This window comes from Grammomys surdaster, unplaced genomic scaffold (genome assembly GCF_004785775.1).
Source record: "Grammomys surdaster isolate TR1022 unplaced genomic scaffold, NIH_TR_1.0 126187, whole genome shotgun sequence".
Lineage (NCBI taxonomy): Eukaryota > Metazoa > Chordata > Mammalia > Rodentia > Muridae > Grammomys > Grammomys surdaster.
This window is the reverse complement of record NW_021620993.1, coordinates 4233674-4259627: the sequence shown is the minus strand read 5'-3', so window position 1 is coordinate 4259627 and position 25954 is coordinate 4233674. Positions and strand designations below refer to the sequence as shown.

General features: G+C 51.5%; 1 protein-coding gene across 3 annotated transcripts in view; it reads left to right on the top strand.

Moving 5' to 3' along the window:
* Window positions 1-20587, top strand: part of Acox3 (acyl-CoA oxidase 3, pristanoyl) — a 32609-nt gene extending 12022 nt beyond the window's left edge. For all 3 annotated transcript variants that reach the window (XM_028758127.1, XM_028758125.1, XM_028758126.1), the window contains 12 exons: window positions 1460-1548; window positions 5647-5743; window positions 7483-7665; window positions 9122-9244; window positions 10518-10638; window positions 12173-12295; window positions 12771-12884; window positions 13710-13825; window positions 14853-15027; window positions 15623-15690; window positions 16319-16405; window positions 18756-20587. In XM_028758127.1, coding sequence (XP_028613960.1) covers window positions 1460-1548; window positions 5647-5743; window positions 7483-7665; window positions 9122-9244; window positions 10518-10638; window positions 12173-12295; window positions 12771-12884; window positions 13710-13825; window positions 14853-15027; window positions 15623-15690; window positions 16319-16405; window positions 18756-18875 — 1416 coding nt within the window. In that variant the 3' untranslated portion in view covers window positions 18876-20587. The remainder of the gene's footprint in view (window positions 1-1459; window positions 1549-5646; window positions 5744-7482; window positions 7666-9121; window positions 9245-10517; window positions 10639-12172; window positions 12296-12770; window positions 12885-13709; window positions 13826-14852; window positions 15028-15622; window positions 15691-16318; window positions 16406-18755) is intronic.
* Window positions 20588-25954: the final 5367 nt, after the last annotated feature.

The following is a 25954-nucleotide window of genomic DNA, read 5'->3' as shown; positions in this document are numbered from 1 at the left end:
AAGTCTCAGTCCATGGGGTCATGACACTGGTGCTGCTGTGGGCCTGTGGCAGCCCAGGTACCCTGACAGGAGTGTGTGACTGAGTAAGCTGTGTCTGGGGACAAAGTGAGAAGTAACAGAACTGACCAGGGTCTCAATAGCCCCTTAAAGGACGTACTCTCGGTGGTCTGATTTCTTCCACCCGTGTCCCACTTCCCCACAGTGTCGTTGGCTGAAGCCCAAACCTTTTACCTTGAGGACCAGGATCCAAACCTCAAAACTTCCTGTTGGTCATCACTGCTCTCTCTCCAGCTGTCTGGATTTTATGGCATTTATTTAAAAAGGTTTAAGAGAAGTTTGTGTCTAAATTTTTAGCTAGCTTTATTGCAAGATTTTAGAAAATTAAAAGAAGCCTTATGGATGAGTATTTTTTTTCCAATAAAAATCAGGTATACAAAACAAAAGCTAGTCGCTCTTAACAAATAGCTAAGTTCCAAATGCTGGATTCAACCAACCCCCTCCCCCCTCTCCCTGTTTTCTTCCCTTGGTTCTGCAGTTTGGACCCAATGTCTCCCACATGCTAAGCACATACTATACCCTGGGTCCTAATCTCAGTCTCCAAATTTCCCCACCTCAGTGCTTCTGGCCTTCTAACCTGAGGTGTCTGTGTTTTCTGGGCGGGTAAGTGGCAGCCGTGGTCCTCACTGTTATCTGTCACCTAGAACAACAGCATCTCTAGATACCGTCCTCATCCCCTTGATGGGAAGGGAAGCAGTGGAGCCTCTGCTTTAAGGTTGGTGATCCTGCTTTATGTGGGATGAACCCTGCTTTTTCACAGTGCCCCTAGGTCAGGAGTCTATAGCCAGCCATGTCTGCATTCCTGTAGGGAATGTTCAGTGGACACCCATTGGGGAAGAGGAGATTGGCATAGCTTGCCTTGCCCTGACTGTCTTTCCCACAGCACATATGTGCTCAGCCAGTATTATCATACTGGAAGACCACTGCAGGTCCTCTGTCTGAAGTGTGAACAGTGTCACACTGTAGCCAGAACTAAGACAGGAGAGCCACTGGCCACTAAAGCTGCAGTCGTGAATCTGGGTGCTCTCTGATAGCTCAGGAAGCTCCCTCCTACCTGCCCCAGCTCCTGGCTTCCCTCACTGGTAGCTGTGTCATGCCAGCTTCTGCCTCCCCTCCACACTGCCTTTCTATGAAACTTCTCTTTTGTAAAGACTCTTATCATGGATTTATGGCCCACTCAGGAATCCAAATGATCTTGTGTTGGGCTCTATGCCGCATTACAGCTGCAGAGGTCTATTTTCCACAGAAGGCCCCATCTCTAGACCTGGGCGTATCACTTCAGGGGACGCAGTATGACTCAGAGCTATTCAGAGTCACCTCTGTCAATGGTCAGCTTGTCTGGACATGCTTTCTTCTCTGCTGACAGACTTAAGCATCCATTATTCCTTGTGGCTCTGTGCAGATCCGGGACCCAAAGACCCTGCTTCCCATGCCAGGGGTGATGGTCGGTGACATGGGGAAGAAGCTGGGACAGAACGGCCTGGATAATGGGTGAGTGTCACTGGCCTTACCAGACAAATGCTACCTCTTTGGAGCTCCAGGATTGTTCCTAAGCCACAGGCTGGGGTGGGCTGCCAGTGCCACACTCACTTTGGAGTGCAGGCTCCTCAGGACCTGGCGTGGATGTGGTAGGTACCAATGGGGCACTTACTTGAACAGCAGCCATGGCCAGCATGAGCACAGTTCCCAGAGCTCCACCTTGCCCTCACACTCTATGGGTCAGCTTCTCAGAGTATGGCTTTTCCAGCTCTCAGGTCAGACTAGAGGTGCCCTCTGCTTCCTGGAGAGACCTCAGGCTCAGAGGTGCCCAACTATGTAGGACTTTCCTCCCTCTGTATGGTCTCTTAGTAATCAACCTTAGCTGTCCACCATGAAACCAGCCATGATATTTGCTTAGAGTCCACAAGGCAATAATTGGCAAAGTCCTGGACCATATGATGGTCAGTGAGATGCTTTTGACTCATCCTAGTACCGCTCAGAAACAGCACTGTGCACTGAGCTCTCAGATGGGAGTGAAGACCTGGGGCTGGATGGAGCCCGGAAGGACCTTAGCTAACTCCTTAACCAGGCTGAGGCCCATGCTCAGAAGGACACCTGGATGGCCTGAGGTTTATAGTCACCAGCTCCCGAGGGGTCCCAGCATTTCTGAGCATCTGTCTTTGACACCCAGGTTGGCAGCAGCAGCTGCATGGCACCCAGAGTAGGGGTCACTTTCATCTCTATATTTCCTAGTCCAGCTTTCATCCTTAGCCTTCAAAGGACCTGCTGAGCAGCCTACGTGGCCTTCCCGCCTTCCCCTGGGTCAGTGTGTACAGGCTCCACCCAGCTCCAAGATGCCTGGCCCAGTGCACTTAGGCCCCTCTCTTCCCACAAGATAACTTACGACTATGGAAGTGGCTAAAATAGGGTGTCATTAAGTATGACACATTAAGTATGTTTGCCCACCTCAGTTCTGTGTGGATTTGGGCTCTTAGAGTCACCGCAAGCAACTGCTGTGGCTGGCTACTAAGACCAGCCACCTTCAGAGGGAGAATCCTGACCTGGGCCAGGGGCTTCCCAAGGCTCTGATGGACACCACTGTCTAGCTATCACTAGAAGGCTGGGGCAGGGCCAGGGGAGGGCAGAAGCCTCCTTAGCCTGCAGTCAGTACTTGACAGTGTAGAGGGGGCTAGGAGCACCAATATCTAGCAGTCCAGGCTTAAGGAGAAGGATCAAGGCTCAGAAATCACAGAGCTGTCATCCCCTCTGTTGAGGGCACTGTGTGCAGCCTGGCAGGCACCGTTGGCTTGTGCTCATTAAAGCCATTAGAGTAACTTTGGAATATCACAGAGAGCACGTGTTTGGCCCTGTCACAGCAGTGCCTGTCTTTAAAGAATGGATCGTCTCCTGGGATACATCTTACAGGTACCAAATCCCACTTACAGGAGTCCCAACTTGTAGATGTGGCAAAGGCTTGGCTGAGAGTCACCATGGACACGCTGTGGGGCAGCCTGAACAGCTGTTCTAGCAAAGCAGAGGCCAGGCTAATGGCCGGTTGTTACCTCGATGACATGCTTAGCCACTAGGTTCTTGAGTTCTTAGACCCAAAAGTCCTTAGCAGACTAAATTAAGCTTCTTGCCTGCACTGACCACAGGCCACCAGCAGAGGACACCAGAGCTCCAGAGCTGAGTGGCTGCTTTGCCTCAGCTCCAGGAGCAGCACCATAAATAAGTTAGTGAGCTTTTAGACTGGGGACCGTTTCTGAGTTAACTTTTGTCGTTTTGAAACCTGTCATGACTGTTAGGAATCCAGAGCAAGTCAGCTACATGGGTCATTTCCAACCACGTGTTCTACTGATAAGAATCTTTCCCAGGGACTCTTAGAGCCTGAACCTCAGTGTTCCCACAGTACTTTTCATGATGAGGCTGGGCCTTTGGGCCTGAGGAGTCCTCCTTGACAAGATGGAGAGGGAGCCCCAGGATGAAGATCTGCATGGGGTGGGATCGTCTGGTGGCTGCTGGAGGGGCCTCCAGGGAAGAAAGTTGCAGCAGGAGACCCGGGTGGAAGGTATTGCAACACACACACACACATACACACACACACACACACACACACACACACACACGCCCTCTACACCCTTCCAACTTCCTTTCACATTCAGTCCACGTGCCTCAAGTTGTATACACGCCTGTGTCATCCATACTGCTGACAACACTCTCCCTAGCCTCCTACTCTATCCTTCTCCACACCACATGCCTCTTACCATAAAGATAACCCACGTCACTGTCCTGTGATTCATTTTCACACACACCCTGGAGCCCCCTTAGCCCCCATTCCTATATCCCCATACACTATACTTACTTGAACCTGTGCATGCCCCATGTCACACACATGTCCCGTACCACACACGTGTGCACATACCTTGTGCTGCACACTCCCTGTGTCATACTGTGCTGTACACACATCCCCTGACCCCTGGAGACCATAACCATAGCGTGCCAAACAACTCCCCAGCTGGACACATCTGACTTTTCCGTGAATGTAAAAGTGACCCAGAGATGACCTGTGAGGCTTAAGCTAGAGCAGAAACTTCAGAAGCACAAGTGTGCTCACACTCATTCTGCCTCGGTGGCAAGAAGGGGTGAAGATTTTCCACTCCTTAAAAAGCGAGCTTTCCGTTGATAGCATTGTACTTGAAAGGCATTCCTTGGCTTTCAAGTAAACAGTTGGAGCACCTCGGGGTTGGCACCAAGGCTGGGTTTCCTTAAAAAATGAGGCATTATGTGCAGCCTGCAGGCTGGGCGTGGGCCAGGTGGCCGCCCGACAACAGTGCGCTGTTAGCTAGGTGTGTTGTTAGATTCTGCCACCCAAAGGCTCTTGTTAGCCCTGTCTTGTGAGTACTGAGAAGGGCTTCTGTGTCTTCCCAGGAAATGGTCTTTGGGGGATAGCTTTGTCACCTTGGAGGATCATCCTACGCCATCACCTCTGTTCCTGGTCATTAAGTGCTTTGGTAGGGACCAGGTGCTGTGGACTCCAAGAATCTACTGGCAGGAAAGAGACTCATTGAGAAAGAGGGACAATTGAGTGCTTACTCTGCACAGGGCTACCCTGGAGAGAGGTCTGCCTCAGGATCCCTGCAGGATGGGCAGAAAAGTCACACCCACCTGGTGGTCTTGAGTCGGGTGTGTCCCTTTTGAAATACTTCACTCACCCCTACTGTTTAATGAGCAACTCAGGTGGAGCAAGGGTGCCAGAGCCTGCAGGTCAGATGCGGGTGAAAAGCGGCAGGCGGTTGGGCCGACAGCACAGGTGGTTGCTGTCAAGTGACAGGGTTCTCTCTGTTTGCATAGTATTTTAGCCACTAGTCACACTGCTATTGGAATCATTGAAATTTTCAATGATTTACTGTGCAGTTGACATAGATTTGTATGTAGCCTTATATAAGCTTCTTCCTTAATCCATTACGAAGCGCCTTAGATTGTTAGTACCCAGTGTCCATAGCAACTAGAACCTTGTCCTAGCTACTCAGAGGAAGAGACTGGACCACAGGCTCTTTAATTTCACTTAGCATTTTATTTATTTGTTTATTCTTTTTATTTTTTTGTTTTGTTTTGCTTTGTTGACAGGGTTTTACTGTGCAGCCCTGGCTGTTCTGGAACTCACACTGTAGACCAGGCTGGCCTCAAACTTATAGAGATCCACTGCCTCTGCCTCCTAAGTGCTGGGATCAAAGGTGTGCGCTACCACTGCCAGCTTGACTTAGCATTTGAAACTACCATCAGCTGGTTGTATCTCTCTGTACTGGGGATCAGAGGTGTCAATCTTTAGAACCAGTTCCTGTCCTCCGGTCAGTGGTGTGTGACCCTTGCTGTGCACAGGCAGGTGGTGGGTGTGGAACTTCTTTTTGCCAGTGACATGAGAGCACATCTGCCCCAGGAAATAAAGGCGGGCTGCAATGGCCCCCATATGGCCCCATCACACTCATGCCCCTTGTTTTGGGGGGTGATGTGACTTTCAGCTGCTCTTGGGGAGAGGGGGAAGGCCCAGGAACCATGTGACAGGCTCCTGGAAGACTTGCATGATGAAAGCCCACCTTTTCTCCTGCACAGATTCGCCATGTTCAACAAAGTTCGAATTCCTCGCCAGAACCTGCTGGACAAGACTGGGTCTGTCACCTCTGAGGGCACTTACAACACCTCCTTTAAGGTACCAGTGAGCTGTGGGTATTTGTGGACAGAACTCTGCATGTGTCTGTTCCTGTGGTGTTTAAGACCACCCCAGGAGCAGCTGGCCCTGGGATTACCACACAGCTCTCTTGGTTGGGTTTGGTGCCCTCAGCAGAGAAGGGACTTAGCCACAGTGTTGGTGGGCAAGGGTGGCCTGGATCTGGCAGCATTTTCTGGCTATGCCTGGATATCCATGACTGCTCGGGTAGGGGGCTACTCTCCCACAGCATACAGGGGAAAACTGTCTTAGCTATGAATGCTGTGATCAGACACCATGATCAAGGCTACTTACAGAAGGGAGATTTTAAATTGGAACATGTGGTTTCAAAAAGTTAGAGTCTGTGGCAGCAGAGAAAAGGCGTGACAGCAGGAACAGCATGGGGCTCACATCTTCATTTACAAGACAGAGGCACACTGGAAACAGCAGAGTGTTTTGAAACCCCAAAGCCTGACCCCCAGTGACACTTCATCTAGCAAGGCCATCCTTCCCAAACAGTTCCACTGACAATATTCAAATGTAGCCGATGGGGGCCATTTTCATTCATAGTCCCACAGGAGGGGCGCGTGGAAATCTATGTACAGATGGAGTAACCAGATGCCATGATAACAGAGTGTTAAGGCTGTAGGTGGAGATGAACCATGGGGCAGCCCACAGCTCTGAGGAGTGCTGAGCACACAGACAGACAGTTGGCTGACCCTGAGAACAGGGCTCCAGGAAGAGACTTCCCAGGAAGGACACTCCACAGACAACCCTTACCCTTTGCCTGGTAAAAACCAAGAATCAATCCAGCCAAGTTACTTAAGAGAAATTAGCCCTGTGGGGGAAGAAGCCACACAGGACACACAGTAATATGAAGACAGCCAATTAGAAATTTACCAAGATGTGAAAGGCTTGAGAGGAAGACCTCAGCGGAAGGCCCTGGAGTGCCCTGCTGTGGCAGCAGGGATCCAGAGAAATGACAATCCAATATCCCCAGCTAGAGAAAGACTTATGTAAAGGATCTCTGTCGTTCCAAAGAGGAAAAGCAAGGAAAAGCTATCTATTGACACATGGAGGGAAATAAGGTCATTAGAGGATTCAGAAATTGTGCTTCTGATACAGGTGGATAACCACCATTATTACCTTGATGCCTCAGATGTGACACTGAATTTGAACATTTTTAACACCAACAAAGCTGTCCTCTCAACATGAAAGTATGACAGATGTCCCCTGTCTGGAAGACTGCCATGAACACGACACCCTATTTTGGAGGAAGGACCCAAACAGTATCCGCAGGGCAGCAGCAGGGTCCAGGGAGCAAGAACACCAGACTATCCCAAAGCATCCCCACAGAGCGGCCCAAGCTTCCGTCAAACAGTGAAGGGCAGGATAGATGTGGTGTTGACACCAAAGGCTAGAACACAGTCCCCAGGAGCTCAGCAGCTGGTGTCCAAGGAGTCAGTGCACCAGCAGAGTGCCTAGTGGGTGTAGAGCCCCCGTGCTGGACCACGCTTGCATCTAGCTGGTGTCCCTCTAGGAAAAGACAAGGCACAGCGCCCTCAGGTGGCCAAAGGAGAAAAGCTTGCACAGTTGAGCCACAGTGCTTCTCAAAGCTCCCTCCTTGGGCAGCTGGGAGCCCTCTCTTCTCGGTACATCTGAGTGTACACCTTCTTCTCTGGAATGTTCTCTGAGGCCACACACCATCTGACTGACGCATGACACCCGTTTTTCTTCCCAAGGATGTCCGGCAGCGTTTGGGAGCATCGTTGGGCAGCCTGTCCTCAGGACGCATCTCCATCATTAGCATGTCTGTGGTCAACCTGAAGCTGGCCGTGTCCATAGCCATCCGGTTCTCAGCCACACGGTGTCAGTTTGGACCCACGGATAAGGAAGAGATTCCTGTCCTTGAATATCCACTTCAGGTACTGGCCATCTGCATTGTTTTCTGCTTTCTGTTCTTCTTGGACCCTGGGAGTAGGTGAGAGTTCTCAGGGACTGCCCTGAGAACAGGATAGTGGGCAGGAGTGGGCCTGCCAGGCAGCAGGGCCTTGGGGTGGCTTTTAATTAAAAAGGCGTATGTATGCTCAAAAGGAGGCACGTGGGAGGAGGAGAGCCAGGACTCTGGTGGCAGGTACAAGCCTGCTGAATGTGCAGATGAGGTCACCCTGCTTTGCCAGGGGAGACTGTTCTGGATCAGGCCACATTCTTTGATTCATCTGTTCCATCCCTAAGAAATGGCCCTGAAGAACCCATTTCTGGAAGCAGCAGGTGAGCTCAGTGCTTTAAACACTATGACATTTAAAGTAGTAGAAGGGACACCCAGCCTCACAGCCTCAGAGGCCACGAGTGGAAAGGGGCGTGTCACAGCCACCTCCTGAGCTCCCCAGCAGAGTCTGACTGCCTGCCCTGCTCGGGTGCCCTTTGCAGCCAGAGAGGCAGTCATGGCCCCTTTTTATGGGCACAAGGGTCAGGTTGGTAGCCTGATCGCTATATCTGGCTTAGGCCTTGTGCCAAGTGCTGCGTAAGTAGGTGTTTGAGTGACAGTCAGAGGAAAATGAGCCAGAATTGCCCTTTCTCTTAACTTCTGCCTTACGTTGGCAGTGAGCTTTTCCTATTTAGGAAGTGAATGTTGAAACGTAGTGTCTCACCATACCTGGGTGGCCCATGTGCCCTGCTATCATCCTTGTTCCTCATGGTGACAGCATATTAACTACTCTGGGTGCCCAGGGAAGTCCAGTGATTAAGGAGCTCTAACCCAGGTCCTCGATGGTGCTGCCACTGCCTAAGGGGCTGTGATGTGCTGACAGAATTGGCACATGGTAACAACTGACAGCCATGGTGGTGGCTTATCGGGTCCCGTTCAGGCTCCACCTGTGTCCTCCAGTCCATTGTCTCTTCATCCTTTTGTCTACACCCAGCAGTGAGTGTATGCTGTGTGTGTCAGGTACTGGTGTGTGAGTCCCCTCACCCCAGGTGATTGATCACCTTTCACAGGTTCAAGGAATACAGTGCCAGGGCTGGAGACATGGCCTGGTGGTTTAGAGCACTTGGTGATCTTCCAGAGGATCTGGGTTTGATTCTCAGCACCCACACAGTGCCTCACAACCATCTGTAACTTCAGCGCCTGGAGAATCTGACACCTTCTTGTGACTTCCTTGAGTCCCAGGCACACATAAAATGCATATATGTAATACATGCAGGCAAAACATTCATACACATTTAGTAAGTTAGCATTTAAAAATGGCACCTGTCTCGGACTGCATTGGCAACAGGTGTCCTTCATTCCTAAGGAAGCTGACTCCAGGTTCCCGTGGTCAGGGCTAGGCTGTCTGTCTGTGCCAGCCGCTCTGGATATCTGTTGTGTCTTGTTTCCCCCAGCAATGGCGCCTACTTCCGTACCTGGCAGCTGCCTATGCCTTGGACCACTTCTCTAAGACAATCTTCTTGGACCTGATGGATTTACAGCGTGCCCAGCTGAGGGGAGACCACAGTGACAGGCTGGTGAGGCATCTGTTTTACTGTTGCCAAGGTTGAGCAGCCCTGTTTCAGCTCTGAGGCCAAACAAAAGCAGCTTGCTGTGGGAACCGAGCCTGCGCGAATTCCTTCAGCTGCCCACCAGCTTAGGGTTTGGCTTGCCCAGTGTCTTGCAGTTTGGGCTGTGTCCATCATCCAGTGTCTGGGGGCTGTGCTGGCAGAGCAGAACTCACAGCTTCTTTAGAGAGCATGATGGTGTTCACACCCCACATTGCCACCCTCAGAAGATGTCTCAGCTCTTGATTTTGATAAACAACCCTGCAGAGGTCTGAAAACGCTCTCTGAGTTGACAGCCCAGGATTTGTGCCAGAAGTGAGCATTGCAGCTCCACTGGTCAGCTGCTCCGCACAAGGATGTCCGTTGCTGGCTTTGTGCTATCTCCACCCCCCAGTGGAAATCAGATGTCAATCAAAAGCCATGGGTCTAGAAGCAGGTTAGTGCCGCAGACTGGGGCTCCGCACACCATCTTAACCCACCTGTCAGATGCTGCACTGGGGTGCACAGTGCAGGTCTGGAATGAGAGCTGGAGCATCGCACATGTTGGCACGGTTCCCTTGGGAGGAACAGGCTGTTGAGGGGTGCTGCCGAGATGAAGGGGCAAACATGCTTCCGCTAGCAAGTCTCTGACCTGCCTGTTGACAACATAGTTCTCCTGTTCCTCTTCTTTCTGAAACCCTGTGGTGAAACCCAGCCAGGCACAATGGCAGCCGAAGCTGTCGTTAGTTGAGACGGATGCTGCTGGCTAAATGGCTCATTTTGTGTAGCAGCCGTTGTACCCAGTGAGGTAGAGAGAAGCGGGTGTGAGCTCCAGGAAAGAAGGCCCAGGAGCGCCATGGTGCCAAGCCGTCGCCAAACATCTGCATGGCTGTGGTCCTCAGAGGGCTGCACTGGCTCCAGTGTCGTGCCAGTCTATGCCCCTGCTGCCCTCTCTGCAGATGGTCATGTTCACTAAATACCCATGACCTTGGTAGGAGCCAAGTCTAATGGCCGTCCTCCAGCAGTCTGTGCCTGTGGTAGATGTGCTGCCTTCAGATGCGTTTCCACAAAGAGCCAAAATCACTTATCTTCATGCTGTGAGCCTGTGCGATGGAGCACATCCATCTCGGCTCTGTCCTCCTGTGCTTCCTAACCCCCTTCATCATAGCTGGGCTTCCTTTCTTTTGACACTAGCGCTGAGGCTGGGGCCTGACTTGCAGTGCCAGCTTGTCTTTGCCTCTTCTCACTGGGTTCTCCCCCACAGGCAGAACTCGGACGTGAGATCCATGTACTGGCCTCAGCTGGCAAGCCCCTAGCTTCATGGACAGCCCAACGGGGAATTCAGGAGTGCCGTGAGGCGTGTGGGGGACACGGCTATCTGGCCAGTAAGTTTGGGTTAGTTTGGGGGAGTTTCTCATCCTCAGTCTTCCCATGGGCTACTGGGCCAGGGTCCCACAAAGTGCCGCCTATTTTTCTGATAAGGTGTTCTTGGGACACAGCTGTACCCACTCATGCACACACTTCAGCCATACCCACTAGGCATGCACCTAGTACATAACTGTGAGTACATGGTCAGGTCAGCACCTGGTGTGGTCTCCATGGTAACTGGGCAGGTTACCCTCACTACTCCCTCAGCTTTCTTATTAGGAGGTAGAATTATATGCACAGCATATAGGTTCTTTCAAGGAGTCAGTGCATATAAATGGTTAGAGGACCTGGCCTGTAGCACTATAGTATATAGTGCTATACACGTCATAAATGATCAGTAATAACTGGCAGCTCAACGGTGTCCACTGCTGCTGCAGACAGCGCAGAACCAGCCCCTTAGTGGCCCAAGAGACGATTCAGGCTCCTGTGGAGCAGTGCATGTTCCCAAGATAGTCTGATTTGATGCTCCCAGTAGCCTGGCCCAGCCGCTCAGCGTGTTTTGGCCTGGTCTCCACTCCCCCACATGCTGTCTCCTACTGGCACTAGCTCCCAGTGGCCGTATTTGAGTTATTTGCATGTTTTTGTCCTTTCTGCAGTGTTCTTGGTAGAGCTTGTATTTTTTTTGTTCTAACTCATGGAAACACACAAACAGGGTAGCTTTGTTCTGGCTTTAAATAGAAAAAGGAAATTACATCTTGAAGTACTGTAGACGCAAACGTGACTGACCCACAGCTCACAACTTACCAGTAAGGATGCTGAGACATCGACAGCAGTGTAAAGAACCACATCAAGGTTAAACGCCAGCTTTCTGGTTCCACATCAGATCCACCCAGCTCTTTATCTAGTGGGTTAGCCAGAGCATGAAGGGGCTGGACTGGCTCTGCCCTCCCCCACTGGTTCCTCCATCAGACTCAAAGAGAATGTTTTCTGTCAGAAGAGGAAGACTGAGAGGCTGGTTCTGGACAGCTCACCTCAGGCAGGCCCTGGGCAAAGTGCATCCAGTGAAGTGAATGCAGGCCCCTGCTGCTCACGTAGCAGGAGAGTGGTGTCAACTTGAGAGCCATCTCAGAGTTACAAATTGCCTTTTAAAGGCTTTATTTAGCTATAGGAGAGTAGCCCCATGTCCTGTCTCGAGAGTGGTTCCCACATTTGGCAGGCTCTGTGTGTGTGTGTGTGTGTGTGTGTGTGTGTGTGTGCGCGCACACGCGTGCTTGTGTGTGTAGAGGGGTGGACGGAGATACTGCTGTTAATACCAATAGGCAGGAAGGTGACAATCCTCACTGCCACCAACTCTGTGCTGAATGTTCACGTGTCATCCCACAACCTTCCTGGAGGTACCTTTTCTTCTCTAAGGATTGTGCAGAGGCACAGCCAGCAAATGTGGGCTAAGGGAGCTGGGAGTCAGAGAGCACTTCCTGCCCCCTGCTGGGCAGGGCTCTGGGAGGGGCACCTCTCAGAGCATCTTGAGTGACACCATGGTGCTTTTTATAGTGAACCGGCTTGGTGACCTCAGAAATGACAACGATCCAAACTGTACCTATGAAGGTGACAACAACGTCCTGCTGCAGCAGACCAGCAACTACCTGCTCAGCCTCCTGGAGCATCCTCTTCAAGGTAGGCACCTCCGTGGGTGGCTGAGCTCAGCAGGGCACAGGACACTCTCAGCCTTTGGGAGTTTCAAGCTTGTGGTCAGATGTGTCCTTAAGCCAGGCATAGTAGGTAGCACAGTCCCATAATCTAAGTAGCCCAGGAGCCAAGGTGAGAACATCTCAAGTTAGAGGGCTACTAAGCAAGACACTGTCTTGCCAGGCAGTGGTGGTAAATGCCTTTAATCCCAGCACTTGGCAGAGACGGGAAAGCCTGTCTTGAACCCTCACCCCGCAAAAAAAAAAAAAAAAAAAAGATACTGTCTCAAAAATAAAATTCGGGCCACCTGCAGGATGAATAAAGGTCATCACTTAGTGGCAGCTTCCTAGGTGCAGGCCAGCCAAGTAGGAATGCCTAGCCAGAGATGGATGAGCTAGCAGGCCAGACTCTGTGGATGGGGACTTTTTGTCTTTCTCCAAAGTCACAGAAGTGTGTGCCCTAGATGGAGCTCACTTCACAAGCCCTCTCAAGACAGTGGACTTTCTGGAAGCCTATCCTGGAATCTTGGGCCAGAAGTTCATGGGCTCCAGCAAGGCTGACTGGCTGGACTCAGCAGGTACTAACATTCTCCCTTCCACTGCCCTGGGCCTATCCACAGGGTTGGGGACTGAAGCGCGTAGGATGGAGTGATGGTTCATAGGGACGGGAACTAGACCCCTATTTTCTCCGCAGGAGCTCTGAGTCATGACCAGGTGCCTAGCAGGGGTCCCCTTGCTCCTTGTCCCTGAAACCTGCAAATCTCTAGGACCTAGGCCTTTTCCCCCTGGATGTGGGTACAGAGAGCATGGCTTCCACCATATATCTGGTCAGAACCTAGTTCCCATGCAAGGCTGTGTGTCCTTGCTCATCAGTGTCTGTCCTGAGCAGTATGGGAAGTCTGCTCAGGTATGGCAGGGAGAATGAGCAGGCAAGGTGCCAGCAACCCACCCCTGGCCCTCCCCTCTCTGTAACTGGCTGTCTGCTGCCAGTGAGAGCTGTAGGGAGCAGCATGCCAGACCAAGGTCTTGGCAGGGCAAGTACCAACCTACAGCCCCCTAGCTGACCAGTGAGGCTGAGGATGGGAATACAGGTGCCTGTCCTTTTCGCCCTCTAAAGAGTAGCCACTGTGTCTTAGCTGGTTCCGAGTGGCTCTGTGATTTGCTATCTCAAAGCTGTGATGGCAGTGTGGAAATGGTGTCGATCACTGACACCCGTCAACTCCACCTGGTAAAGGGCCTCGGGCAGCTACCCTCTGTGACTGGGTTTCCCTGTCTGCAAAACCACCCCATCCTCTGCCGTCCTTGTGAAGACCACCAGGGTACACGTGGCCAGTGGTGCTGTCTGCCCAGGGTTACGTATGTGGCGATAGGTGCTCTCAGTTGTTTCCTGTGTCCCTCCAAAGCCCCCCTGGCAGCCTACCACTGGCTTGTTTGCTACCTGCTCCGAGAGAGTCATCAGAGATACTGTCAAGAGAAAAAGTCCAGAGGGAGTGACTTTGAAGCAAGAAACAACAGCCAGGTAGGTCTGTTTCACCATTTACGTCTGTCCTGTTTGCTCCAGTGACTGTTTGGAAAAGTCAGCACCTTGGTAGGCCCCGCCCTTGCACCATAGAGTGTCAGTACCAGCCTTGGTGCCTGTGGGAGAGGTGAAGAGTGCTGTATTCACTGTGCAAAGTGGTGGCTGCTGGAAATCAGACCGGCAGCAGCTGGAGTGGGGTGTTGGTTGTAAGAACATGGACCCACAGTAAGGGCTTTCAGTGGGGCAGCACCTCCCACGGCCCACCCCTCCCTCCTTCTCAGTCACCGTCTTTAGCGTGTCTTGGTAGGAATGGGCTGTAGTGCTGCCTGCTCTCTCCTGACTGGGTGTCTCCCACTCTCAGAGGCAGCATTGGCTTGGGCTCACAGTCAAGCAGCACCTCTGTGGATTTAAAGTTCTCTGTGGGTTTAAAAGTTCTATTGAGGCAGTGCATTGGGGCTGGGGAAAGATATGCTGGCAGTCACCAGCAGCCAGCTTGAGTATCAGAGAAGGCCACCGAAAAGGGTCTTTGGTGGCTAGCCTCCCTAGGGAGGTGATCTGTCCGTGGCTAGAGGGAATCTTGCAAGGCCTGTGGCTACTTGCCAGTCTCACACACAGTATAGGAACAGGGGAGGTTTGCATTTCAGAAACCCTTAAGAACAGTGAAGCATTGGCCCTGTCCAGTAGAACCTGTACTTCATCATCCCCAGCTACAGCAGAGGACAGGTCCTATGCCCTGGCACCCCTCACGGTGCTGTAGTGGTGGGCTGGGCATGGGGCCAAGGGAAAGTGGGCTATCTTGGAGTATGTAAATGCTGTAGCCTCTCTTTACAGGGCTAAGCTTCACTTGGAGGTTCTTTTTGTGGTTGCTATCCTGTGTCCCCATGCTGCTTAGCCTCACGGTGCTGACCTAGAATTAGTGTTCCAAAATGGACCTCAGTCTCCAGTTCCCTGATGTCCCCTAGGAGACTCAGCTATAGAGTTGTTTGATTAGCTGCCTCCAGCACACCAGGCCTCTGTCCTGTTGCAGGTATATGGCTGCCAGCCCCTGGCCCTGGCCTTCATGGAGCTCACTGTGATGCAGCGATTCCACAAGCATATACACAGCTCCAGCGTCCCTCCATCTCTGCGGACTGTGCTTGGGCAGCTTAGCACACTCTATGGCCTGTGGTGCCTGAGCCAGCACATGGCCCTGCTCTACCGAGGTGAGGCTGCTACTTGGACCACTGTCTGAGAAAATAGTGACCAGGTACCTTTCTCTTTGGTGAAAAATCATCCTAAAAGTAGTTCCTGCCATCAACACATTCCCAGCTGCACAGACCACTGTTGAGATTCTACAGGAAGGCTTCTGTGAGCTTGGTCCCTTACTCTGTCCCCTGATAGCTTCAGAGGCCTACATGCTCCACACACCATAGCCCCGGGACCCTTCTAGGCCGTCAGCCCCCTCACATCTACCTGGAGTGCATCTGGGAACCTGCATGGGCTGATGCTGACACCTGCCTACCTGTGGTTACTACCCTCTGTGGTCAGATTCCACTCAGCCCCTAAGCCTCAGGGCCTTTGCCTCCCTCAAGGCTCCTTAGCCCAGCCTGACACATACCCAGGGGTGGGATGGGAACAGGGAGCCTCAGAACTGGTGCAGAGCCAGCATGTTTCTTCCCAGACATCACAGTGGGCTGGTCAGTGCTGTGATACCCTGACATCTCTGTTTAAAAGGCTTCATGGGGCTAAGTGGAAAAGCCATTTCTGATGTGCTATGGCCACAGGGCTGAGGGGTGTGTGACAAGGCTGTGCTTGCAGGTGGCTACATTTCTGGGGAACAAACAGGAAGAGCGATGGAGGACGCCATCCTGACGCTGTGTATGCAGGTGAGTCACGTCACCTTTGTTGGGAATCCTCTCTGTCCATAGTTTGCAGCCTCTACCATCACCCTGAGGCTGTCCGACCAAGTTCTGCCATCACTCAAACGTTATTAATATGTTTGGCAATAGTTACATGAAGGAAAAAAATGTATGCATTTCAAGAAAGTCCTTGGGCATCTCCACAGTAGATTACTCTGTGGGGCTTAATGATAGTCTGTGTGAGGAAGCAGGGGTTACGGAGCCACCACCTCAGCTGCGAAGGTGATAGCTTTTGCAGGAGCTCAGGAGCACTTTCTGCCCCTGTGTCTTCTGGATTTCCTTTCCGGCTTCAGAAAAGCAGTCGGCAGTTTAGCCGTGGGCTGGGGATGAGCCTCGGGAGACACGCTAACAGGCTGCACTCATTATATCTGCCAGCTTCCCAGCCTTGCCGCAACAACAAATGCTGGCTGTCCTGAGTCAATGGCGACATGGTAGAAATATGCAAACACACACCCAGGGAATCCATAACCCAGACCGGTGAGGCCTGCTCAGGTTTCCAGTGCACCGTAGCAACCAGCCACAGGGCTTTGTTACTCCATGGTTGCCCTGGAGACTGTAGGGCGTCGCCAAGTGGACAGACTTTGTTTCCCAACAGCTGAAAGATGATGCAGTGGCCTTGGTGGACGTGATCGCCCCTTCCGACTTTATTCTGGGCTCTCCAATTGGCAAAGCTGACGGTGAGGTAAGGGGAATGCCCCCTGTGGCCACTGAGGCTCAGCTGGAGTCTATGTGGGTCCTAAGGTAGTGAGCAGTCTTGGGTGCCTTCCTGGAAATTGTCACACTTGGGGAGCTTTTGGGGGACAAGAGAAATCAGGTGGTGTCACAGCTCTTTGTCATTCCAGCTGTGTGTCTTGGGTACCATTCCTTTACCCCACAGAACAGGGAAGTGGCACCATTGTCCTGGAGTGACATACAGTCCTCTGCAGGGACTGAGGTCCCAGCCTCCTCATCCCTCCATTCCTCCACATAGACCCTACAGCTCGGTCACAGACATGGTGTCAAAGCCATAAACGTGACAAAACAGCTACATTAGCCACCCTGGCCCTGTCTCTGTGGTCAGGCGTGACCCCCATCTGCTTGGTCTGTTTTTAAAACCTTGGCATCTTCAAGTTCTCCTCTGCCCTGCCCTCCAACCCCAGTTGACTACTCCTTGACCATCCCAACTGTGGAGCCATTGCTCCTCTGTGCCCCTCTACAGCCCCACAGCCCTTGTTTAGCTTCCTGGTGTCCATTTCTTACCAAATGCTAGAATGGTTTGTTCAGAAGCAGTTAGTAGGCTTAGGGCTCTCCGTTGCCAGCAACCAGGCACCCAAGATGCAACTAGACTCTTCTACCCCTGCTGCACCTTCCTGCCCTGTGTGACACCCCACCACAAGGTGATGCTCATGTAGGGAGACGTTCACAGCCTGGTGTTCTGCAATGCCTTGCTACCCGTGGGGCTGTACCCCCATTCTTCTGGCAACATGACATTGCAAGGTGTTCCAGCTATGTGCTTAGGTCTGATGGTTGTGAGCTGTTGGGCAGGTTTAATCTCCCCACCCACCCAGGGCGATCTGGTCTTCTGTGAGCTGGCGATCAGTGGTGAGGGCATGGAGTCCTCTGTCCTCTGGATGCAGTGATTCACAAGCCTGTGAGGGTCTTGTCTGGGGGGGGTCTGAACCCCAGGATTGGCACACTCAGGCTGCATGTGCATTGTAGTGGGAATCCAGGGAGTAGATATGAGGCAGGGCTGGGCAGAGTCCCCAGATGCACCAGGAGCATGTACAGGCAGGGCCAATAGCCCACGGTGTACCACACCATTTTTTATGATCAGAGCCCAAGGTGCAGAGAAGCCTGCCATGTGGTCCATGCATAGCAGAGCCAGCTATGGACAGAGATCTGGGTCCTGTGGCTCAACTGATGGACAAGGAACTTTGAGTATGAAGAGAACACTGAGGAGTAAGGCTTGCCTCACTTGGGTCCCACCCCCACCCCCCAAGCAGATCTGCCTCTTAGGCATTTGCAAGCAGGACCACCACGTGCAGGGGCCTGTCGCCTGCAGAAGGAATTGGAGCCCATGCTCTCTGGTCAAGAACTGCTAGAGGCAGGGAGGAGCTGTCCCGGGATGGACACTGTCCCTGGATGGACACTGTCCCGGGATGGACACTGGATGGACAGGTACTTCTGTTGCTGAGTACTGCAGCTCAGGCCACAGCAACAAGGTGCTGCCTGGCAGCATGACTGCACACACCCCTCAGCCTGAGGAAGCAGTACTCTTCCCAGGCTCTCCCAGCAGACATGGCTTCAGGAGTGCAAACTCAGCTGGGAATCTGAGATAGCTCTGATGGCAGCGCAGCACTCAGCACCCTGGAACATGGCCAAGCTCACAACACGTGGGTGAGCGGTCCAGGTCTGCTGTGTAGGAGGGCAGGTTCATGCATGGCCTGGGGCCAGCTGAGCCATCTGTTCTGTTGTGGTTCTGCCCTAGCTGCCTTTGCCCAAGGTGTCCATGTCTGTAGCAGGTGTAGGATCTGGCCAGGTGTGATCTGGACCTGCCTCCTGGATAGCATCCATTCTAGCTGTCTTCTACTGAGGAATTGAGACTAAGAACAGCTAAGACCCTAGTGGGGCCATTGGAGACCCATGCTTCCACCCCTGCCGCAGCCTCCTGCTCTTCAGCCACACCTGGCTTGTGCATCCTGAGCTGTAGGGTAGCTGGGGACAGGGCTCAGAGAAGACAGAACATGGCCTGGGAAGATGGGAGGTGAGGATGGAGGTGGGGGAAGGATACAGATATAGGAGAGGCTGCCATGGGAATATTCAAGAAGGGGATGGTTCCCACCAGGATTGCTTTTATGGCACTTTATAATCAAATTAGGTTAATTACTTCCTACTGGAAAAATAAAAATAAAGTACACCATCATGACATTTTCTAAAAAGTGACAGTGGAGAATTGCCTGTCCTCAAGACGAGAGGGCATCATACTGGCCACTTGTCCTCCGAGGACCCTGCTGGTCCCTGCCCTTCACTTCTACCTGGTGTGTCTCCCGCAGCTCTATAAAAACCTGTGGGCAGCTGTCCTGCAGCAGAGCGGTGTGCTGGAGCGTGCCGCCTGGTGGCCTGAGTTCACTGCCAACACATGTGTGGCCAACAGACTGAAGTCCCAGCTGTAGATACAGTTGGAGGGGCGGTTACAGCAGGAACAGCTGAAAAAGAGGCCTGGACCCAGACATGAAGCTCCAAGAGACACCAGGATGCCCACACTTACACTAAACCTTCTCCTTGACCCTGGTCAGCCTGTTGTACCCATCCTCAAATGGAGTATTTGCAAGGGGTTTGCACAGTTTGTCTCCCTGAAGGCCTTGGAATTTAACAAAGGACTTTGTTATGCTATCTCGGGGCTCAGATAGGAAGGTAAAGTCAGGGCTCACAATGAAAGCCACCTGCTCAGGTGAACTTTGGGATCCGTGGAGGATTTTCCAGATGCTGTCTTCTCTCTGCTGCTGTCTGATTGTTTAACCTTGCCGTGGGGTTGCCATACTTCTGTTTACCTGTCACTTATTGCTCTGTACCATGAACCGTCAGAAAGACGTAATTTGAAGGTTGTTAATGGGAAAAAAATGTTATCTCCTTTGGTGGCACCAGAAGTTGCCATGGAGGATAGTGCTCCCACAGAAGATGAGTGTGGTGGTGAGGACATCCAGTCTGCTCACCATGGATACCTCCACTGTGTCAATGACTGGGAGAAATGCCCAGTGTCATCTGTTCCCATCAAGTGTCCCTCAGCAAATTCACACACAGCATGACCCTGCTACAGTGGCCATAGCCAGTCGCACTTCTGAAAGGCACATGTCGCGCCATCCCTTCCTGCCGTAGGGAGGATCCCACACCATTAGCATTTCTGTTGGGCTGGTCTGAGCCCCAGGTGCTTGCTTAGCCAGAGAGCCTCTACCACCTGCTCTTGTTCAGCCACCCTACCCTGTCCTGGCTCAGCTCCTTCCCAGAATCCCAGTCCAGCCGAATGGGGGCCTGCCAGCTGGAGTCTCTTTGGTACATGAGGGCCATGTGTTCACAGATGATGCCCTCCACCTAGATCTATGGCTTTTCCCAACAATGAGGACTAGGTCTTAGGTCCCTTTGGGTCCTCCCAGCTCTTGGGGTCTGTGCCCTCCCATCCTGCCATGCAGTGGTCATTTCAACCACCTGTTTACCTGACCATGCTTTTGTGTAGGAGTTGGTTACTGTACTGTCTGATTAGAGACAGACTAGGATATCACAGAAGTGTCCACGGTCAGTAGAATGCTGCATTAAGATAAGTCACATGGTCCTCAGGGTCAGGCAGTCTGACTGCAGAGCGCCCCCTGGTGGCCGAGGTGCCAACAGATTTCAAATTAGAGAAAAAAATGGATCATTAGCTATAGCTTCTGAAAGGAGGGAGAGTCAGTTTTCTTTTAAGAGTAGCTGCTGGTAGGTTGACCATGCTCCATTTCATGCCCACACACCCAAGAGCATATGTGTGGCGTGGGGTGGATTTGATGGCTTTTGTTTGTTTTGTTTTTGTAATGTGTGCACATAAATTTTCGTATCTACCTTTTGGGTATATCTTTGTCCCTTGGGTAGGGACTGGCTCTCTGGGCAACCAGGTTTGGATGGGTGTCCTGTTAGCTGGCAGACATGACATCCAGGAATGAATCGTGTATCCTGGTCCCCGCTCCTGTGCATGCACACTCCCCTCCTCTGTCCCGAGGGTGGGGCAGGTGGCATGTGGGAGCCTACGGACAGACACCACATTATTAAAGACAAACTTGTAAAGGCCCCATAAAAATGAAACATTTGTAAACAGCAGAAAAGACTTGAATAATTGCAATAAAGTATTGAAATCAAAGCCCTGCTTTCTCCTCCTGTGTCTCTTCCTGTAAAGCCAGTGCCTATTCCTGGGTGCTCTTGGGCAACAGCAGAGTTCAAAGAAGAAAAACATGTTTCTGGTGACCTCACACCTCTGGGAGTAACTGCCACCTTTTTCTCATTTACTTGTGTCATAAGACACAGAGCCTGTTCACTGGCCTTTGGTTTTGGTTCCTTCCAGGTCCCTTCCACCCAGGAGAGGTTGGAGTAGAGGGAGTGACCTGTGCTGTGTGGTCCTCCCTCTGCTCCCAAGGCTCGCCATCACTGGCCTCTGCATCACACCAGCTGCTGTCGAGTTAGCATGCATCCCTCTGGATGCTTTTCTCCTTGCGTGTATGGTGTGTGTGTATATGGGGTATGTGTATGTGTGTGCATGCATGTGTACATGTGTGTGTGTGATGTGTTTGTAGTGTGTGTGGTGTGTGTATAGTGTATATGGTATGTACATGCATGTATGTATGTGTGGTGTGTATGTGTGGTATATATGGTATGCACGTGCTTGTATGTGCATGTGCATGTGTGTGTGTTAGCATGGTATGGTTGTTTCTCTACCAAGCCACGTGGACCTCCAAGGTTATCAGCCTCCTTCCGAGAGGCGTGAATCTAGAAGCTTGCACTCCAGTCTCACTATGGCTACCACATATGCACTTTTATGTCCTTGCATATGGCTAGCTCTCAGAAGGGGTTTGCAGGGATTCACTCTGTACCCTCAGCTGTAGGACTTTGGATACCAAGTTGCCACAGAGGAGTGGAGACAGCATGAGCAGTGGGCAGCCGCATCAGTACTAGGTGCAATATTCTCACCTGAGGAAAGGCCCGTTGTGTTGTGTAAGCACAAACGCCAGCAGATCTGTGAGAACACACAAGCCCGAGGCTGCCAAGTGATGCACTTGGTAAGTCTCCTACCTAACTGCTTCCCCAGGAAGGGAGGAGACTTCCCATCCTCAGGGTGGAAGCATTTCACAGCAGCAGGCTTGCCTACCTTCGATGCTGCATGAGTAGGTCACCTGTGTATGTCTTCTCTCACCTCGTAGCCCAGCCTCATTTGTTCTTGCTGTCCTGTGATGGCGCCTGTCCTTAGCTTGTTCTTTTAAAACTATTTATGTGCATGTTTGTGTGTGAGTGCAGGTATATGTGTGCCCCAGTGCACATGTGGAGGTCAGAACCAGTCCTGGCTTTCCACCCTGTTTGAGCCCTTGTGCACAACAAGTGGGTGTCTGTCTCTCCCTCTCACTTTGCTGTAGGAACACTTGTGACTATAGACACACACTACCACACATGGTTTGATGTGGGCTCTGGGGATCCGAACTCATGTCTCCATGCTTGTGCAGCAAGCCCTTTTCCCACTGAGCCCTCCCCTCAGCCCCATTTTTGTTCATCACCTAATGAAACCGTTAAACTCGAGTATTTTATCTGTAAAATATTTTTTGTTTCTTAGTTTGGTTTGGTTTTGGGACAGAGTCTGTCTACATAGCCCTGTTGTCCTAGAACTTTTTACATAGACTGCTGGCTTCTAACTCACAGAGATCTGCCTGCCTTTGCCTCCCAACTGCTGAGATTAAAGGTGTGCACCACCATGCATAACTGTCTGTAAAACATTTTTACCTATGGAAAGTGGAAAAGTGTAGTCACTCCTTGTAAATTATTTTCCCTCATTAATCCCTTGCCTTGCAATGTACTAGCCTTGTTTTGGCTTAAAGTGTCTTAAGCTTTAAAATCAGAACTCTTTCTAACTTTATAATGAAGAAGCACATAGGTTCCTGCCTTGTAAGTCACACTTGGCAATTCTTCTCAGGCCAGGATCACTTTTGTTTTCATGAGCTTGTCCTTGGGTACATTTCAGTTGTTATTGAAAGGCTACATATTCTCTAAGCGTGCTGTGAGGGTGGGCATCGGATAGTAGCCAGTTAGCCTGTTGAATCATGCACAGGTCTGAATTCTCCCTTTGTAGAAGGCGAGACTCAGGCTCCTGCGTCTGTACCTCCACGTCAGGTTGTCCCATGCACAGCATCTCGTTTCCAGGACCCTGCTTCTCATCTTTCTGTTGTTGGTGCAGCTAGGAAAGGCTCATCTCTCATCTCTCTCAGAAACCTTTGAAGCAACTGAACTTGACTTTGTCTCCAGCTCACAGATCCAAATGGTTCTTTGGAGGCTCTGCTTAAGTTGACAGACCAACTCCAGGAGAATCTCTATAGGAAGGTTGTCTTTATAGGAAGACAGTCAAGACTGTCTGGTCAGGTGGTTTTATTTTATTTTGTGTATGTAAGATTTTTGCTTGCCTGTATGTCTGTGTACCACAAGCCTGCCTGGAACCCACAGAAGTCAAAAGAGGGTGTCAGAGGCCCTGGAACTGGAATTGCAGACAGTTGTGAGCTGCCATGTTGGTACTAGGAATCAAACTCAGGTCCTTTACAAGAGCAGCCAGTGCTCTTAACTGGAGCTATGTCTCTAGGTAGATTTTTCAAGCATTCCAACCTTCTGTTTCTGTGTTATGCTCAGGAAAAATAATGTCATCATATGACATTTATGTGCCCAGGCTAACTTCATCTAGTGATGAAAAGCCTCGTTTTGCTTCACAGTGTGGTAAGTTTGGATGACATTGTGAGAAACAAGGTAACAATTTCAAGGGACTCTGGTCATGCTCTCAGAGATAGGTGCAAGACCAGGTTAAGGGCTTCTGGTTAAGCCCCAAAGGCTGACTCTAGTGCAGGCGTAGAAGTGGCATCTTCCACTGGACCCCGAGGTTTCTTCTGATGAGTTCTTTGCTACCTCTGCTGTATCACCTCTATGAACCCAAGACTCAAGCCAGTCTGGGGGATGTCACAGAGCAAAGACCGGCTGCAGCCTGAGAGTGTTGCAGAACAAATGGAGTAGGGCAGGTGCAGGCTCCAGACTGAGCAGTAACTGGTGCTGGAAGGCCTCGCTCTCTTAGCTTTGCCTTCAGGTCTCAGCCAGAAGCTGGAAAGCAAGCGGCATGCAACGACGGGGTATCTGAAGCCCCAGGCTTTGTAGCCCTTGACCTAGAATCAGGTATCATTCTGCAGCTCATAAGCTCAGTGGGCTACATGGTGCTCAGGACATAAAACCCAGAGCAGGGCATCCTCAGAGCCTCTGGAATGCAAGGTGGCCACATCTGAGAGAGACCCTATCTACCTTGGCTGCCTTACTGAGCCTTGGGTGCCTGTCCCCTTGGGCTGTGCCTTCTGTTAATGCTTGCTGCCTTCACTGAGTAACAAAACTTCCCTGACTGCTTGTGAGGGTTATGTCTCACTAGTCCCAGTTCCTCTGCGGCAGCCTTCTGGATACCAGCATCCTAGCTGCTCACAGCTGGTGAGATTAGCACAGGCACCCACAGAGGTGCCTCCATTTCTTGGGGGTATCCTTACTCTTAGCCATCCCGGCTGCCCAGTGACCCTGGGGCAGTCTCTGCTTTGTCTGGTTCCTAACTCTGTAGCCACTTGTCACTGAAACTTACATCAGGGCATTTCCCTCAGGCTCAGGGTTTAGAGCTTAAATCTAAACGGTCAGAGTGGCTCTGTGGGAGAACCCACCCAGAGTCCCCATGGCTTCCCAGGAATGCTCAGCTGCCCTGTTCCCAGGCAATGCAAGGACTTACTTCAGCAAGTTTCTATACCACCCCCTCCGCCACCATCCCTCACCCTCGCCCTAGCAGCTGCCGGGAAAGTGACTCAGTTTGCCGTGTGATGCTCAGAGAAGTTTCCAGTACAGTGGGCAAGAGAAGGTCAGCAGGAAAGGCACGCACCCATGAAGGGGAATCGGAAGCATGAAACTGCTTTTCTGCTTATGCTCCCAAAACTGAAGGCAGCGCTCCTTCCTGGGTGGCTTGGTCCTGAGCCACAGGTGCTGTGCTTGGAGTGGGGCCTGCTTGCCCCTTTGTTGAGGTTCACGAGGGTGTTTTAATACACTCAAGCAGGGACCAGTGTGCTGTTTGCTTTGCAGGAGGAGACCATGGATAGGCTTACAGGGCTGGGTGCTTTAGGGTATAAAAACAAAGCCCTAGAGCTAGTCCCGCTCACCACCTCCTCCCTGGCCTCTTTACTCTGAAGCACTTTAATTCCAAGCTATGAGCACATTCACTGTTGTGCACTAACTGTCCCACTGGCTTGTATGGATTGATTGAGACAGTATGTGTCAGCATTCCCAACACTATCAAGACCACAGGGAAGACCTGTGGCCCACTGAACTGAACTTGGACCAGGGGAATGCACATTCTTTCCACATTCTAAGGCAGTCCTGGCTTCCAGGCCTGAATCTGTGGAGGAAGTCATCAGTCAATGGTCCTAGGGCAGGGAAGGCCTGTCCCTGGATCTAATGCAGATCAAAGTAGTGGGAGGTGGATGGTCCTACCCCGTGCTGTTTCTCTTCTTGCCTAGTATACACAGCTCTGTCCTTAGCTTCCCCTGTGTCTACCACAGGGCTCTTCCAGGACCAGAATAACCACGGAATATATTCTGTATGGTTCCCACTAAGAAGGCTACGTGTCCTGAGCCTGCTCTGAGCAGTAACCCTGGCCCCCTCTATACTGACCTTTAGGGAACAGCCTTTAGAGTCCAGGCTAGCACCTGGGGGCCTGGCACCTCCCCTCTCTGCTCTTCACACATATCTCAGTCTGTCGGCTCAGCAGCCTTGGGTGGATGTGGTTGCAGGATTCTTACCAGGAACAGTGGTCATCCACCTGGCATCAAAGCCATGGCGGCCCATCACTTCCTCTGCCTACCTGTGACCCATTTACCAAAAGCAATTGTTGACACACCTTCCCCAACAACATGGGACACAGGAGCCCATCCTCTGGTTTCTTTGGGATTGCTCTCTGGGTGGAAATTCATTGAGGTCAGGGTCTTAGTCGTCTGTCTCCAGCAAAAGGCTACACACATGGGCAGTGCATGTAATTAAGGAAAAGCTGGCTGGGTGGATGAATGGATGGACTGAGGAAGGGTAGGTGAGTGGGTGGATGCGTGGATGGATGGGATGGACAGAGGAGTCAATGGTGCATGGATAGGTAGATGAGTGGACACATAGGTGGATGGGTAAATGGATCGATGATTTGTGAGAGGGTGGCTAGGTGATAAGCAGTGAATGGTTGAGTAAATGAATGAATAAGTGATTAAATGCACAAAGGAATGAACAAGTATATTAGTCGAGGAGTGATGTGGTTAAGTCCAGATGCTGGAGAGAAAGGTGGACCACTCTGGCACTGTGCCCTAGGTACACTGTCTCATCATGGAATGTTCAGGGGATGCATACATACTCCCGTTCCACATGGGAGACCTGAGCTGTCATCGCTTCCTCTCTCTCTCTCTCTCTCTCTCTCTCTCTCTCTCTCTCT